The sequence below is a fragment of the Anabrus simplex genome, chromosome 11, assembly GCF_040414725.1.
Source record: "Anabrus simplex isolate iqAnaSimp1 chromosome 11, ASM4041472v1, whole genome shotgun sequence".
Classification (NCBI taxonomy): Eukaryota; Metazoa; Arthropoda; class Insecta; order Orthoptera; family Tettigoniidae; genus Anabrus; species Anabrus simplex.
This window is the reverse complement of record NC_090275.1, coordinates 121,478,357-121,492,127: the sequence shown is the minus strand read 5'-3', so window position 1 is coordinate 121,492,127 and position 13,771 is coordinate 121,478,357. Positions and strand designations below refer to the sequence as shown.

General features: G+C 40.2%; 1 protein-coding gene across 2 annotated transcripts in view; it reads left to right on the top strand.

Annotated features, from left to right (window-relative positions):
- LOC136883075 (uncharacterized) overlaps positions 1-13,771 on the top strand; it is a 361,554-nt gene that overhangs the window by 32,216 nt on the left and 315,567 nt on the right. For both annotated transcript variants that reach the window (XM_067155245.2, XM_067155244.2), the window contains exon 2: positions 4,622-4,832. In XM_067155245.2, the coding sequence (XP_067011346.1) occupies positions 4,622-4,832 (211 nt within the window). The remainder of the gene's footprint in view (positions 1-4,621; positions 4,833-13,771) is intronic.

Sequence of the window (13,771 nt, the reverse complement as noted above, 5' to 3'; positions counted from 1 at the left end):
TCAAATGCTAATCATTTATTCAGAATATACTAATGCACGTGTCCCGTGGATATGAACTTCCTATCTCTAGTCTTTCAAGGTGTTCTGGTTTTTATCAACATGATTATATATCTTTAGTATCTGAACGTTTCATTATTAAGGTTACCATCACTGTAAAAGTGCTGCTATGCCATTACGTTCATTGGGTTAACATAATCATTTTGGTGTACTTGGGCTGAGTGGCTCAGATGGTTAAGACGCTGGTCTTCTGATCTCAAGTTGGCATGTTCGATCCTGGCTCAGTCCGTTGGTATTTGAATGTGCTCAAATACGTTAACCTCATGTAGTAGAATTACTGGCACGTAAAAGAACTCTTGTGGGACTAAATTCCGGCACTTCATCGTCTTCGAAAACCGTAAAAAGGTAGTGGGACGTAAAGCCAATATATGTGTTTGGATTATTAAATTTCACAGGCCCAATGTCTATACAATGGGGGCAAAGTACGTGTACCATTATGCAAATCAAATAAATCCAACAATGGAGATAAACCGGAATATTCTTGTATTGAAAATTAATGGAATACAGCGTCATTGGTGGAATGGCTTATTTTCAAGTATAATTCAATTAGGGCCTACACTGTAATACACATGTTATTGCATCAACCTTCATCTGTCGTCTTTTGTAGAAATGTCCATGATTAACAGCAGGAATGAAAGGGAACAAATCCTGTTTCCTATCCTTGGATATATCAGAGGAATGTGCTGGTGATCTTCCTCTTCCACAAAGTTCCAACGTTTCTTTATACATCATTTTGTAATGATTCTGTCTCTCGAATCTCATCCATTCGATTTTAAGCCAGTTACACGCACTATGGTCTTTATTCTTCTTCCTCCCTACTATAGCATTTTGCAACTCTTCAATGCTAAGAATTAAGAATGCTTCATTTCTGTGCATAGAAATTTATTTTTCCTACCAGCATCTTGTGGTGAGTAAATAAATTCTTTCTTTTTAAAAATTATTTTCAATGAGGCTACAGTTTCTGTCGTTAGGCAGGTCTGAGTGACCTGACAGTAGGAACTTTCAATCAAAGGTGTCACTTTCACTACAGCTAAAGCAATGTTTCGGTCACCTCATGTGTCACTGTAAGCGACTACTGTACGTGTTTCTAAGATGTAATTGATTCATGAATATGTTTTAGCAAACAGGTGAACCTTTTTATTCAGCTGTTTCATCCTAGAAATACATGTGGATACGATTATCTGCTCAATTGTAGCATCCAAAATGATACACATACATGTTTCGTTTATGGATGTTGTCAGTTTTGTAGGTCAAATGTCACTAACACCTGGTTCTTTGCTGCATGCAGTATATTTCTGTACATTTGGTTCTAAAGATAAAGCTCCTTTTCAACTTAAAGTTCTGTTTTTTCTTCATTTGAAGCAGCTGGAATTTTATGTTGCATTTTGTCACAAAAACTGCACGTGTCTACGTGGAGCTCAAAATGAGAGAGTGAAGTATTTTTTAAATGTTGCGATAGATGTGTTCCCACACATATTCCTTACTTTCAGACATATTATTATTCCTATAAGTCGTACATTTTGGTCACATTAAGCTCAGGATTTAAAAATTATTTGTCTGGCTCTCTGAAACCGGAAAGCTCTCAAGGTGTTCCTTTATATAATTGATAAGGTATTCGGGTACAGAGTTTCTGTTCTCATGTTTGGCCCTTCCATTAAGGTGAGGCATGACTTCTTCCTAGCTGTTTGTTAGAATAAAGCCTAGAAAGTCTTCCATTAGAAGCTGCAAATGTATTCAAGAAAAATTATTGCCTACTGGTTCCATTTAGCTCTAGTCGATAATCGTAAATATAACTTCTCATAGAACTTGAGCCACCTTTTGGACGTCGGCGTTTAACTAAACGACATGCTCATAAACCATTCAGGTAACTATTTTGGCGACCAACATCACCCATTGCCAGAAATTGTCAAATCATTTCTTTCTCGCATCATTTGGAAGGGTATAGGAACATGTACGCGCACAATTGCAGTTAACATTTCGAAAAAGTTTTGGCAGCAAAGATTTTACCAGTTTTTGTGGTGTATAACTATTCAGTGTTCCTTTTCCGTTTTTTTTTTTTTTTTTTTTTTTTTTGCTATTGGCTTTACGTCGCACCGACACAGGTAGGTCTTATGGCGACGATGGGACAGGAAAGGGCTAGGACTGGGAAGGAAGCGGCCGTGGCCTTAATTAAGGTACAGCCCCAGCATTTGCCTGGTGTGAAAATGGGAAACCACGGAAAACCATCCTCAGGGCTGCCGACAGTGGGATTCGAACCTACTATCTCCCGATTACTGGATACTGGCCGCACTTAAGCGACTGCAGCTATCGAGCTCGGTGTGTTCCTTTTCCGTATATTTAGTTCATACAAGTCTGTTTTCCTAACATCGTTCTTGTTTCGAGTACGCTTTCTTTTGCCTTGAATATCTGCAGCTGCGCCATCCTCACAACTATCAATAAGAGTAAGCCTGTCTGCTGGTTTGTCATTTCTAGCACTTTTATTAGAAACGGCATCTTCATCAGTACTTGTACCTAAAATTTAAACAAATATGCGTGTTACGATTTTTATAATATAGCACTAGTTTATTGTAATTATGTATACAATGTAAATAAATGAAGAAAGAAACCTAATTTTGTGAACACATTTTTGTAGAAAAGTATATTTATGAAACGTAGTAAATAATTCTGTTTATTATCTTTACCTTCAATAATTTGAAAATCTAGACGATCAGAGACATCAGAGTCGCTTAATAGCACTTTAGAATCAGCCATCCTTGAAAAGAATCATACGACATCACAAGATAACAAAGCACATGGAGTTGTACCACTACTGAAATAATTTCCTGCTTAGTTTCTCTGACTTCTCTACATTGTGATGCAGTCTGTTGGCAGATGAATGAAGTTGGAGGTGTACCACTTTCAAAATAAGATAACGAGGCTTTGAATCCTCCATGAGGCACTACGTCATCTTTAGTGTATTTCGCGAAAAAAGTTGACGCGTAGAGGCTTCAACTCTTCCATGGGGCTTCGACTCCTCCATGGGGCTCTACGTCGTCTTTAGTGTATTTCGTGAAAAGACTTGACGCATAGAGGCTTCAGCTTTTCCGCGGGGCTTCGGCTCCTCCACGACGCTCTATGTCGTCTCTAGGGCATGTTAGGGAAAGACTTGACGCGTAGAGGCTTCATCTCTTCCACGGGGCTTCGGCTCCTCCACGAGGCTCTGTCTCGTCTTTAGGCTATGTCACGGAAAGACCGGACGCGTAGAGGCTTCATCTCTTCCACGGGGCTTCGGCTCCTCCACGAGGCTCTGTGTCATCTTTAGGCTATGTCACGGAAAGACTTGACGCATAGAGGCTTCAGCTCTTCCACGGGGCTTCGGCTCCTCCATGAGGCTCTACGTCGTCTTTATGATATGTCACGAAAAGACTCGACGCGTAGTCTTCAGCTCTTCCACGGGGCTTCAGTTCCTCCACGAGGCTCTGTGTCGTCTGTAGGCTATGTCACGGAAAGACTTGACGCATAGAGGCTTCGGCTCTTCCACGGGGCTTCGGCTCCTCCATGGACCTCTAGGCCATCTTTAAGATATATCACGAAAATACTTGACGCGTAGAGTCTTCAGCTCTTCCATAGGTCTTGGCTCCTCCGCGCGGCTTCGTTTCTTTCTTAAAGCTTTTGGCTCCTACATGAGACTCTAGATCCTGCATGGAGTAAATCGCCAAAAGACTTGACGCGTAGAGGTTTCCGTGGAGCCGCGACTCCTCTGTGCCCCTTATGAAAATATGAGCACTTTAGAATCAGCCATCCTTGAAAAGAATGCAGATCAATGATGATTGATATTCCGCCATGAGGCTCTAGATCCTCTATGGGGAATTTTGGGAAAATACTTGACGCGTGTAAGCTTTAGCTCTGGATCTTCTATGAGATCATTGGTCGGGGCGGTGTTTGAGGAGAGGACTAAATGCCGGCCGGAGAGTATTTACCAACTATTCCCAGGAGTCCCCTGTTTCCCTCAGGCGGAGACCTGCTGGAGTGATCCCTCTCGACCAGTCAATGCAGATGATCAGTCGCTACTCTCGCTCACATTAAATGCCAGACCATCAGCGCTCTGTATAACCCCTCCACCACTCGCCTCCTGGCACTGAATCAACATCAAGCATCAAGAACAGGAGGAGACCGGTAAATCTTTGGCGGACCGAGGCGAGACTCACGTGATGACGTCAGATATCTTTAACCTTAATGACGCTGCACCAATCAAAATTGCTGACTCAGCAAAATTCAGATCGACCGCCTTGGCCGAGAACCCTCTTTTCGCTACTACTCATACCGTACAGTGTAGTTTCTATATTTAAAAGTCATTATAATTATTCTCTGTAGACTTTCTCAAACTATCATCAGTATCAGTATGTCGTCCAATACATATAGTGTAAGTTTGTGTAGCCATTATATTATCTCTAGACTGTTATCAGCATAATATAGAGTGTGTAGTCCAGTACATAGAGTTTATGAGTTTATGTAAGTTTCTGTACTTGCGTATCTGGTTGGTGAAATTCTACTTTGTATCAAATGCTGTCTTCTCTGTTTACAGACGTGCGGAGTTACTGGACTCACCTACACTTTCTCGCAAGTCAAGGAATTGTCCCAGCAATTGGCTTGGTCTCTCGTCTCTCGCCTAAAACTGAAGAAAGGCCAAGTCATAGGTCTGCTGCTGCCCAACACCCCGGAGTTCCCCATTGCCATCCATGGAGCCCTCGCAGCTGGCTTGGTCGTCACGTTCGCCAACCCGCTCTACACCGCAGGTAAGAGGTTGCTCGACGAGTAACGCTGACCTGTGTTGTGTGGTGTATCCCAAATACTTCTTTATAAATCACAATGTGCCATTCGAAGAGTTAATTGAATTGAGTTGAGTTGAGAAAATTGATGACATCATCAAACAAACTAAGATGGCCACCAAATATGGATATAAAATCACGTTCAAAATTGAGTGTATTCCGATGTAAAATCGTACGAGGATTTAGCGAGTGTGTTCATTTTTTGTGCATAGACCATTCTAATGGGTACTGAGGGAAATACAGAATTATAAAAACTGTAAATTCTTAGTTAGATACCTCAGGTTTGAAACCATTTTTGTTGTACATAAGTATTCTTTGCATTATATTCTTTGAGGTATTATGATGTTAGTTGCGAGTTAGAGAGTTGCTTGGTAGACAGATAAAATATAAAAACCTAGTAAAATATTATGATATTGGTTGTGAACGCAACTTGTGACTTGCCGACGATTGTGTGAAAATGAGGATCATTAAGTGACATGCCGAAACCCGGAGCTAAACTTGAAGTGTACAAAGTATGCGTCAAATTAACTCGTTTTTGGATCGAGAAGCCAGAGATGTAGTTATGCCAAGCAGAAGCACAATTTCTTGTCGCCGGAATAACCACCGAAACAACAATATTCAACTATATTCTTGCCCAGTTGGAGCCCAGATTTGTCGAGAATATTTGGGATCTGATGACAAGTGTACAAATTAATAAATATTATCTTGCAAAGGATAGGCTGTTCACTTCGTTTAAAGAAAGCGAAGAACGGCAAGAAAGCTAGTTAGCGAACTCAAACTTGGAGATATGAAACCAAGTCAGTTGCTTAGAAAAATGAAAGATTATGGTGGGACAAATGTGTCTGATAAGATTTTGAAAACTCCGTGGCTCGATAAATTACCATGCAACATTAGAAGTATTTTAAATATTTCTGACGAAAATGTTTAAAAATTAACCCAGATGGCTGACCGTACGTTCGAGATGCGAACTGCTGATGACGTGCAAACTACCCGTTCACAAGTATTACCATCAACTTCCACGCTTTCTGTTCAGTGAGAAAGGCAAATTAGACGGAGTCGAAGTCGCAATAGGCATAGATCCCGCAGAAGACGTAAAAACCAGGCCCAAGTATGATTTCAAAATGGCAAATATTGTTACTAGCACTTCCGGTCTGGGAATAACTGCAAAGTAGAAAAATGTGTTCCACCTTGTCAGTGGAAAAACCAGCAAAGCTAGATGAAGCGAACACAATAGCGGCTAACTCTTCTATCACATAAGGTATTATCAGGCCCTCGATATCGTTTGTATCACAATTCAGAAGAACGCTTTCTAGTTGACAATGTTGCAGATATCTCTGTTATAGCAATTCATCGGAGTAATAAAAATGAAACATTAAACTTCAAACTTTCTTCAGCTAATGGCTCACAATTACGGCTCAAATATACTGAATGTGAACCTCCACGTCCCCAACAAAACCAAGCTTAAAGCGTTGCTTTATATGGTCATTCAGTGTCACTGACGAATGCATTGTGGGAACACATTTTCTACATCACTTTGGGTTATTAGTCGATCTGAAAAACAAACACTGATAGATAGCAACACTAAGCAGATGTAGGCATTGTTAAAGTAAGCGAATCAATAAGTTCACTCCATGCAATACGCAAGTTATCTAAGCCTTTAGAACAATTCCCTCAATTAAGAAAACCTTCAGTTACACCGTTCGACGTTATATGACAACACCTAGCGGCCCAACCTCGAAGGTTAGACCCGCACATTGCTAAAGCAGAATTTCAGTGCCTGCTGAATCATATCATCATTCGTCCACCGCAGTCACAGCGCGCAAGTCCATTAACCGAGGCGAGTCTGTGGAGATTATCACCGTCTGAACGACAGTACTCTTTCAGACCGATACCCCATTCCTAGAGTGGATGCATGGCCGAACTACACTATAATGCCGTGACAGTTGAGATCCGACAACGTCGCTTGGAGTCAAGCCTGTGACTTCTGTGTTCGTAATTCGTAAACAAGTCTAACGTGTAACATTATATTTTGTGCTGTGCGTGAATTAACATGATGGCATTGTTTTAAATTCAGACTATATTGAAGATATTTTATGTATTATCATTTTAAAAATTAACCTACACGGTATATGGTATCCTGGAACGACATTAATTTACGGCAAAGCTGAGCTTCTCATATTGCAATCCACATCGTTTTTAAAGCCATTCTGTGTTTTTATTCTTCAAATTGCATAAGTATAAAAGTGGAGCATGATTGTGTTATTTTATTTTACGCTGCACAAATTAGATCCCGATTTATTGAACATAATTGACGAAACAGATATATGCAGCGAATTTTCCTGTGTGCCAGTTAAAGTAAATGAAATTAAAGTAGACTTCGATAACATGTTTCCTGTCATTTACATTTCAGGTTATGTAGCTTTTAAGCTAGCCAGTAAATTTAATTGCAGATACAATATCTGAAACATATCAAATGAAACAGTGGAATATGACATGTTTAATAGCTTAAACAGAGGTGGGTTATGGATCCCATCAGAATTGCTCTTAAATATGACTACAAGTATGTATAAGATCATGCGGATTTTAATCTCTGAGTAATATGAAGTAGCATTCCTTCGGAGTATGAATCAGAAGAGTGTATTGATTCAGCTTACAAGGCAAAGTGTAATTGACACAAGGGAGTGCTGCTCATATTGTGAAAAACCTCTATATGAACTTCTCTGCCTATATTTGCCCTATTTTGCAAATATTTTAATCAACAGCTACACAAAATATGTTAATGATTCTGATGCTATGGTTGAAAGTCCTGGCAAGGAAAGAAAACTGATGACCCTGGAGTGATTGTGTTGTAAGTGGATTCCCAATGTTAAAATTGTATTTTGATGGACATAGGATTGTATTGTTTTTCTAGCTGAAGCAGTATGCTTGTTTATTCTCATATTTACATTGATGTATTTACTTTAATTTTCACCTTGTTTTACATGCATCCAATGAAAACTGTTCTTCCATCGACGTTATATTTGAGAAAATATAATTGAAATATAACTTTCCAAATGATACATGTAAGACTCCAAGGAGTAGCAGTACAGTGTTGCCAAGTTTCAGTGTCACGGCCTTAGTGTAGTCTGGCCATGGTTGATGACGTACACTGCATTCTTCAAAACAAGAAGATATTTTCTAAGGTTGGCCTCTTAAGGCTTGCTATGAGATTCCGCTTCCGAAAGAAGACGAACCAAAAAACAGCTATCATAACTCCATTCTGGCTTCATGAGTTTAATTTCATGTCTTACGGATTACGCAATGCACTCAGTACATTTCAGAAATTCATCAACGAAGTACTGAGGGGATTCAATTTCGGTTTTGCTTATTTTGGGTGATATATTAATTGCATCTACATCTGCAGAAGAACATATTGATTGTCTGGCTGCAATTTTCAAACATCTAGACAAGTTTGGCTTGAAAATGAATGTAGGAAAAACCACATTTAGTGTACAAGAACTTGTTTTCGTAAGACATTAATTTGATTACAGCAGATAGTGCCAAACTAGAGCCTGAAGCAGTAAGTTAACTACGAGCCTTTTATCGTTGTCATGTAAGGCGTGCTGCCCAGAATCAAGCGCTAAGTATCTAAAGGGTTCAAGAAGAGATGACAAGAGGCAAATAGAATGGACAGCATAGTCAATCGAAGACGCCCTCGCCCAAGCAGACCATTTTTCGTTTCTCAGCATGGAACTCGCCTTGTGCGTGGATGCATCGAACTTCGCAGCAGGCGCAGCACTTCATCAAAAACAAGATGGAGTAAAGAAGCCCATTGGTTTCTTCTCAAATTATATCCTGCCCAGAAGAAATATTCGACTAATGACAGAGAATTCCTTAGTATCTACATGGCCACCAAATACTTCAATCACCTCCTCGAAGAAGAATGTTCACGATTTACACAGACCATGCTCCGCTTATTTTTTACTTTTAGGAAGAAAAAAACGACGCTTCACCACTACAGCTTCGATATCCGAAATATATTTCACAATTTACTGCCGATGTTCAACATGTGTCTGGAAAACAAAAAAACAGATCATTTGTCAAGAATTGAAGAATCAATACCAATTACACTAAAGTAAAACAACATGCAAATACCTGGAGGAAAAATACTTTGGTGTGACGGGTCAAGAACAAACATTCGTCCATATATCCCTCAGTCATTTAGATATAACATTTTTCAACACTATCATAAAATTGCACACTCAGGAATTAGAGCCTCAGAATGCGATTGTGGCACAATATATGACCACAGTGCCGATCCATATCAGCAAGTAAATTAACTGGGAATTAGGTTGAGGTAGATGTTGTGGAAAGCAGAAGAAAAGGAGGAGGGAAAGGAGAAGATGGTAGTGTTTCACGTTGGTACCAACAAAGTAAGGCAAGTAGGTATAAGTACCAATATAGTTGGGGATGTGCGGGATCTGGTAAATGCAGCACGACTGAAGTTTAAGAAGGCGGAGATTATTATCAGTGGAAGACTGTGTAGGGGGGATAGTGACTGGAAGGTGATTGGGGATTTAAATGAGACTATGGAGTGGGTATATGGGAAACTGGGAGTGAGATTTCTAGATCCTAATGGGTGGGTTCGAGATAGGAATCTGCGCTTAGATTGCCTTCATTTAAACCGCAGTGGTACCCATAAATTAGGAAATATGATTTAAAGGATCATAGCGAGGTACATTAAGGGAAACGGGGTGATCTAGGGAGCGGTAATAAGGGTACAGGGATCCGGAAGTCAAGTAGGGAAGACATAAAAATATTAGTGTTGAACTGTAGAAGTTTTGTAAAGAAAGTAATAGAATTAAGTAATTTTATAGATATTGTAACAGGAGTTGAATCATGGCTGGTAAATGATATAATGGATGAAAACATTTCTCGCGGAATTGGAGTGTGTATCGTAGAGATAGGATTGGCATGGTAGGAGGGGGAGTATTCATTTTGGTGAAAGAAGAATTTGTAAGCTACGAAAAAGTTAAAGATGACAAACTGAAATTCTAGGTGTAAGGGCCATTTCTAAAGATAATATGCAACTTGATGTCTTTGGAGTGTACAGACCGGGAATGGGTAGCGCTTACGCTGTTTCAGAATTATTTGATAAGATAAAAAGCTATGTGGGAAACGATATGGAAAGGAATGTTGTTGTAACGGGAGATCTCAATTTACCAAATGTCAACTGGGAAAGTAATGCGAACGACAGGAAGCATGACCAACAAATGGCAAATAAGTTAATATGAGAAGGGCAGCTGATTCAGAAAGTGATTGAACCAACTAGAGGGAAGAATATTCTGGATGTGTTGCTGCTAAAACCAAATTAGCTCCATAGAGAAACCACGTGGGCGTGGATTTTGAACTTCGGGTGCTGACGCAGCATGCCACGTGACCGTGACGTCACGACCACGTGCTCTTGTTTGTAAACAAAGCCACGTGCTTTTTTGATGACAGCTGTCATCTTGACGGACCCTATCCTCACTTTTAAGGACAATAGAGCATCGCTAACCTCACTGCCGCCATATTAACGGAGCTAAACCTCATTGCTGCCACCTAATGCACGTCTTGGCGCGGAATTTAAAATTTCACGTGCTTTTTTGACACCTGTCAAAATAACAGCTGCAATCTTTAAACAACAGAACATTGCTAACCTCAGTGCTGCCATCTTAACGGGGTCAAACCTCACTGTTGTCAACTTGGTTATACTCTTTTGTGTTAAGCTGTTCGCATTATCGAAGTAGAGAGTAACAAGTGTCAAGTATATTTAAAGGAGAATATCTTAGCAGAAGATAAAGATAAACCTATTTCTAACTATATTTGCAAAGAGTGTGGAAAAGCATTTTCCCGAGGCTATCCCAAGAGACGTCATGAGACATCATGTAGGACAATTTTTCAATGCAAACGTTGTAGAAGAGAGTTCAAGAACACATACTACGCTCAACGTCACGAAGCCGCGTGTAATGCAGCTTCATCGAGAAGAAAATACAAAGAGCTCAACCGTAGTCAAGCAAACACTGATTTACTTTTAAGAAGAACACCTCTGCAAGATATTTTTAATTCTCCCTTGTTGTCTAGACCTGCCACAAGTTCTGTTACTAAGCACACACTTCAAGATAAAGAGAGGCAAGTTCATTATTGTGATAGTAAAGAGAACGATGTAGATAATAACAGTAATAAAGGAAAAGTAGTAGAAGAAGAAGAAGAAAAGAAGATCTCAATGTTCCATTGCCATTAGAGCTTGATAATTTTACTTCATTTTCTAAGCGTACTACACGTTCTGTCGCCGTGCAAACATCTCAAGAAAAGATGCAAGATGAAGTAGAAGAACGCTTCATTGCTATCGAAACGAGTTAAGTTTGTATCTGGAAACGCTACTGCTCAACCATGTATTGCATCAAAAGAAATCCCTACACATCAACTGTCTGAATATAGGCTCAAAGTTCACAACAAGCCTCTCTTACCCTATATAGACGTAAGATACTGTAAAGACCCCAACGTTCTCGTAAAACGTTTGCAACTGCTAAGAGCCTATCAAGACTCTGGTTACACAGAGTATAAAGCAGATATTTTTGAAATGGAGCAAGAATTACGTCGTGTAGGTATTATTGAGAAATAGCTCTCTCTCGACAGTACAACAGCCTAATCACCTTCCTACATTCCCAGCGCTCACCCTCACCTAAGTCATCCTTCTGTAGTATATAGTCAATCGAGTAGCTATTTTAGTATCGATTATTTTCCAGCATTCTCCCTTCCTTAGGGCGTTAACTCCGCCTCTAGATGTAGAACCGGTCCCAAGCCCGGAAAAAAGAGAGGAGAGGCACCCTAGCCCATTTGCCCTTTATCCCTAGGAGGAGGGTGCGGTAAGGAGGAAGAGGAAGATTCATTTCATCCTTTTGCCCTTTTCTAGTCTTGTAAACATTACAGTAGACCATGAAATAACTCTAGTGTTTAAATCTATATTAATAAAGTGTTTCAATCACACAATCAGTGTTCTAAACACAAAAACACCTGTTGTAAGTGTCAGCATTCTGTCCTACTAGGTCGTAGTTTATAAGGTTCAGGGTTCGATTCGTAGAAGTAAATCCTTCGAGGTTACATCAATTCAAAACACCCGTCAACTTAAAAGAGTGTCGCGTAAGTAGTCCTTCCTAAAATCAAGGTAAGTTAACAACATACATTTCCGATCCCTCCTACAGCTCATTTTATCTGCATAATAGTAGTGATTATTGAATTAAGAGGAAGTACACTTCTATTCTCTCCCTTGTAAACAAAGTTTCAATCCTATGATTTTATTGTGTTAAAACAGGGTTTGAATCCACAATTTTTCTCCTTAACACAATATGATGTAGGACAAAGGTATCCCCTGCTAAATAGTACAATCATTTTATCTGCACAGTAGTATAATTTTTTAATTCTGTTACAGTAACTAAACAAATTGTTTTTCTGTTGCATGTGTTCGAATTCCGCAATATCCATCCCCTTAGGACAAAGGTATCCTCTGCTGTGTAGTACCATCAATTTATCTGCACTGATTAAGAAGAAGTATGTCGGATAGAGATATACAACATTTACAATTCTATGTGTGCGCGTTGAATGCATAGGAGTGCGATTGTATCAACAGAGAGATGAATCTTATAATGGTTTGCGTTATAAGTTTTTCTGTTCTGAACACATGTTTTGTCTTGTTCTACAATCAGTTCTAGTGTGTGCTAATTGTAACTTGTCTTGACAAACATACGAGTACAGCACAGTAGCGATAAAAGTTTTCTGTTTGATAGTCAACATGTTTTGTCATGTCGGATAAAGACAATACAGCATGTCAATTCTATATTTTTGCAATTGCATTCTGTAACTAGATTGAAATTGTTTTGTCTTGTCGGATACAGCATTTGCTTATCCTACAATATTTTCGCATGCTGAAAAATGTATTACCGCCTCCTCCTCCTACCGCTTCTTCCTCAATCGAAAATCTTATGCGACGAGGACAACGCTACATAATGAAAATATATTTGTTTGTAATGTGACGTTCAATTCAGGAAAGCATCTGTCCGTAAGAGGAGGGATTGAGCTAAAGTCAGTAACTGTAAGAAGGAGTCCGTTTGCCCTTTTGCCACGAGGAGCACTTTTGCCAGGAGGAGGAGCCCTTTTGCGAGGAAGAGGAACCGTTTTGCCCTTTTGCCATACAGATAAGAAGAGCCCTTTTGCCCTTTTGTTCGGAAGAGAAGCCCTTTTGCCAGGAAGAGGAGCCCTTTTGCCCTACAGATGAGGTGTCCTTTTTGCCCATTTGCCCTTTTGCTAAGAAGAGGTGCCCTTTTGCCCTCTTGCTATACGGATGAGGAGAAGGAGGAGAGCGGCTGTGTCCCTTCGGAAGAGAAAGAGGCCATAAGAGCCAATGTATAGCCGCCATCTTGTGTAGTAGCCCCTGAGCTAGCTTTCTCCATAAGAGCCAGTGTATAGCCGCTATCTCGCGCAAGCGCCCTTAAGCCATCTCCTAAGAGCTTTCGTATAACCGCCATCTTGCACAGTAACCTCTGACCTAGGTTCTACGAGTTAGTCTCATAAGAGCCTGTGTATAGCCGCCATCTTGTGCAATTGCCCATGGCCATCACCTTTCTCCATAAGAACCCATGTGTAGCCGCCATCTTGTGCAATTGCCCATGGCCATCAAATTTCTCCATAAGAACCCATGTGTAGCCGCCATCTTGTGCAATTGCCCTTGGCCATCACCTTTCTCCATAAGAGCCCATGTGTAGCCGCCATCTTGTGCAATTGCCCATGGCCATCACCTTTCTCCATAAGAGCCCATGTGTAGCCGCCATCTTGTGCAATTGCCCATGGCCGGCATCTTTCTCCATAAGAGCCTATGTAAAGCCGCCATC